Source organism: Balaenoptera ricei, chromosome 10 (assembly GCF_028023285.1).
Source record: "Balaenoptera ricei isolate mBalRic1 chromosome 10, mBalRic1.hap2, whole genome shotgun sequence".
Classification (NCBI taxonomy): Eukaryota; Metazoa; Chordata; class Mammalia; order Artiodactyla; family Balaenopteridae; genus Balaenoptera; species Balaenoptera ricei.
Genome location: NC_082648.1, coordinates 57,448,529 through 57,452,658, shown reverse-complemented (window position 1 = coordinate 57,452,658; position 4,130 = coordinate 57,448,529). Strand labels below are relative to the sequence as shown.

Genomic DNA, 4,130 nt, shown 5'->3' with positions numbered 1-4,130 from the left:
TGTCCTGGGGGCTATAAAAGCAGCGTCTTCTACCTTCCCATCACAAGCAGAATCACTGAAATCAACAGGTAAGTCCTCCAACAAACTTGGTATGCTTGTTTGTTGCGTGTGACACTTCTTGATACTTACTTTGTTCCTTTATGTTGTTTTTGCTTCTTGTTCTCTTGATACCAGGTTCTCCTTCCCTAGTCACCAGTTGCTCGAGTTTGTGTTGTCTACAATGGCTGCCCGGCAGAAATCTATGAGCTCTTCCCTTATGGGGACTCTGGCGGCCAGCTGCCTCCTCGTCATGGCCCTGTGGGTGCAGAGAGAAGCGGCTGTGCCCATCGTGTCGCGCTGCAGTCTCGACAGGGCCAACTTCCAGCAGCCTTACATCACCAACCGCACCTTCGCGTTGGCTCAGGAGGTACTCATCTCACTCTTTCTCTCTTTCTTTTGCATCCTTATCTACCTGGAACCTGAATAGTTCTTAAAGTTTCTTCAGAGCACATCTAAGATCTTTAAGAAACCAACATTTATCTCTACTGGTAGACCAGCCATCATATTCTCTGTCTCTTCTGAGACTTTGTGGAGATCTTCCATTTTGGCCTTTAGGATGCGTACATTGAGTTTTACCCCAAAAGGAGCCATTTAGTAGCCCATCTGACTATTTATTTTTCCCTTTATTCCTCTAAGCATTATTTTATTTTATTTTTTGAAGAGAAAGAAATTGACATTTATTGAGCACTTACTATGTTATGAACTCTATGCTAGGAGCTTTAAATCCATTTCTCTTTTAAACTGAGGTATAGTTGATTTACAATATTATTTAAGTTTCAGGTGTACAACATAGTGATCCATAATTTTTAAGGATTTATAGTTATTATAAAATATTAGCTATATTACCTATGCTGTACATTATACCCTTGTATCTTATTTATTTATTGAAGTCTAGTTGATTTACAATGTTGTGTTAGTTTCAGGTGTACAGCACAGTGATTCAGATATATATATGTATATATATATTCTTTTTCAGATTCTTCTCCCTTATAGGTTATTACAAAATATTGAGTATAGTTTCCTGTGCTATACAGTAGGTCCTTGTTGGTTATCTGCTTTATATATAGTAGTGTGTATATGTTAATCCCAAACTCCTCATTTATCCTTCCTCCCAACACCTGAGCATTATTTTAAACTCATGCACATATCTGAATCCTTTCTTTAGTCCTTATATGGCTGCTCTGGGGAGAGGGGATAGAGTACAGCTCTACTTACAGACATTTCTTCTAGCTCCTTGACGTCCAGGCACTTAGTCTTTTCTTCTCTTCCAGGCTAGTTTGGCAGATAACAACACAGATGTTCGTCTCATTGGGACCAAACTGTTCCAGGGAGTCAATGTAAGCCATAGGCATGATGCCACTCGTGGTTATTTGGAGGAGTGGTGAGGATGGGTTGGGTCTTCCGAATGTCGCCTAATATGAGCCCTGCTGTTTCACTTTCACCAGCAGATGACAGAGCGCTGCTATATGCTGAAGCAGGTGCTGAACTTTATCCTTGAAGAGATGCTGTTACCCCAATCCAATAGATTCAAGCCCTACATGCAGGAGGTGGTGCCCTTCCTGGCCAGGCTCAACAAAAAGCTAGGACAATGCGTAAGTTCTTTTCCCAACCTAAGTCCACATGCTCCCAGGTGCCCACCCTCCCTCCTTCTTCTGCATGGAGCCCTTTTCTTTCCCACCCTCATTCGTTGCCCCTCCCATGCTGGCAGTTAGAAGTGCCTCAGTAACACCATTACAGGAATCATTGGGAATCACAGAATGTTTACTTTTGCTTTAATTGAGTCACATTTTGAGTTGATGGTGATGGACAGGGTCTGAAAGACCACATGAGGCTTATTTGTCCCTGGGAAAAACCAACTCGGGTAATGTGAGATGAGAAAGGAGTTGGGAGCTGCAAGGAAAAATGCCAGTTGGTGCAAATGAATCCACTGAGTATAAGTTGATGGAGGGAGGGGACTGGAAAGAGAGAAAGAGGGAAACAAGAAGATTTAATATTTGGTGGTGGGTGGGTGAAGACTGCTGCCCTTTTGATATGGGGAGTGACAAAATCAGAGGTGTGTGAACTCGATGCCTCTGAACATTTAAAACTATGAAAAAAGATTTGAGTGGAGCGAGCAGAGCAAAGGGGGCCTAGTATTTATTGAGGAGGGCCCTGTTCACATAAGATGTTTTATGTATGTTTCTTGTTCTGAGCACGTATTTTTGATGAGGTGCAGTTATGGTTTTATTCTTGACAGGATTTGCATAAACCACTCCACTCTTTCCACAAACTTCAACCTCAGTAGGGTTTCCCAAAAGTGAAGCGAGGTCCAATGTAGTGGAAATGACTGGACTTTGGTGTCCAGAGAAATTCAAGAGCTCAGAAAATCTAGGCCACTGGTGAAATCTAGGTCATTGTGGGCAAAATTGCTAAGAACATTAATTCCAGGTGAACATAACATACCTCAGTTAGGGGCGCTGAGGTTCAAAAAGCTTCAGTACAGCAGTGTTAAAATTGTTACTCTGGTTTTCATTTTGTAGCATATTGAGTGTGACAACCAGAATATCCAGAGAAATGTACAGAATCTGAAGGACACAGTGAAAAAGGTACTACTAATAACTATTAATGCTAAATCATTTGATAGAAGAGACAAATGTTGTTTTCCTTTCCTTTCTTTTCTTTCCTTTTTTTCCTCCCCATGTCATGATTTTTTACTTGATTCTCCTGCCATTGAGTTGACTATTTAGGTGCATATGTGTATAGATGTGTCTATATGTTTATAAGTCAATTTCCAAATTTTTGCAAATCATAGAATTCTAGAACTGGCTAGGAACTTAAATCATCTAATCTCATCACCCTATATGCCACTCACTGGCAGAGCCAGAATAGAATGCAAGTCTTCTGAATCCCATCCAGGCCAGAGCAATGGATATTATGTTTAGTCTCATTAATTCTAAGGGAAATTTAAGATTCCTACTGATTCATTTAATCTGAAGAAGCATTTGTTCAAAACCAGAAAAGTGCCTGGGGACATATTTATTTGAAATAATTTTTTTTTTTTGAAATAATTTTTGAAGTCATTCATTTGAAGATTTAAAACTTGGAGAAAAATACCCAGAACAACCATAACAAAAGAGCTGGACTTGCATATAGGATGAATTTCTGGAATGATTGATACTTACATTTAACTGTTATAATACCCAATATCTATTGATTTTAATTTAAAAGCAAGAGTGAACAACCCCCAGTTTCTTTTACACAGTTTCAAATAGAATGAAAATACTAGTAATGGATTCATTATAGGGAAATGAAAGTCCAAACTGGACTCATTTTGGTCATAGACAGTAGTGGGCCTAGGAGGTAGGGCCAGGCAGGATGAGAGGCACTCTGGGTCCCCCAGATCCCAGCACAGCCTCTATCTGCTTGCTCTGGTTAGGAAGTGGTTTGAAACATCATCAACTTAGATTGATGCCCACAGGTGCCCTCTCAGTTCAGATAGCTGTAATTTTAAAGTCTTTGGCAAATCACGTACACTTGCTAAAAGGGTATTATTACTGATCTTTTACAAAAGGCTAAACCTTGGTTTCTGTCCCAGCAACCTAACCATCTCATCTCCCTCTAATTTGTTCCTCTTTAGAAAACATGGTATAAATGCTGAAATACTTGTGTGTTCTTATTTTCACAGCTTGGAGAGAGTGGAGAGATCAAAGTAATTGGAGAACTGAATTTGCTGTTTATGGCCCTGAAAAATGAATGCACTCGTCCAGGGCAAAGCTCAGAAATGGATAACTAATGCTTCTTGCTTGTTAGAAATAACAATAAGATCCCCTGAGGTTTTCTTCTATCAAAAGAAAAAGGGGAAGCCAAACTCCACAGCCCTGTGTGGATTCTAAACAAACCCCTGTTTAGCTTAAAAAAGAGAACAATGTCACCTGTATCCATACGACCAGAAGGTAGACCTTCCAAGCATAACGAGATCTATTAATAACATTTTATCGTAATTGGTGTTTTATACGCAGAAATTTAATTTTTAAGCAGTTGTCTGTTTCCCCACAAAAACGATTGCTTCCCCATGTCTTTAGGGAAAAAGCCCCTAAATAATTTCACTTCCA

General features: G+C 39.8%; 1 protein-coding gene across 1 annotated transcript; it reads left to right on the top strand.

Moving 5' to 3' along the window:
• The first annotated feature begins 220 nt into the window (after positions 1 to 220).
• IL22 (interleukin 22) lies at positions 221 to 3,811 on the top strand. Its single transcript, XM_059934681.1, has 5 exons — positions 221 to 406; positions 1,311 to 1,376; positions 1,485 to 1,631; positions 2,559 to 2,624; positions 3,704 to 3,811. Exons 1-5 carry the CDS (start codon positions 221 to 223, stop codon positions 3,809 to 3,811), a joined length of 573 nt encoding a protein of 190 aa, XP_059790664.1.
• The last annotated feature ends 319 nt before the right edge of the window (positions 3,812 to 4,130 follow it).

Bases quoted from the DNA above. Each gene is read 5' to 3' on its own strand.
- IL22 (XM_059934681.1), top strand. From the start codon at position 221: ATGGCTGCCCGGCAGAAATCTATGAGCTCTTCCCTTATGGGGACTCTG. The intron at 407-1,310 runs GTACTCATCTCA...CTTCTCTTCCAG, and splicing joins CCTTCGCGTTGGCTCAGGAG to GCTAGTTTGGCAGATAACAA. The intron at 1,632-2,558 runs GTAAGTTCTTTT...TTCATTTTGTAG, and splicing joins ACAAAAAGCTAGGACAATGC to CATATTGAGTGTGACAACCA.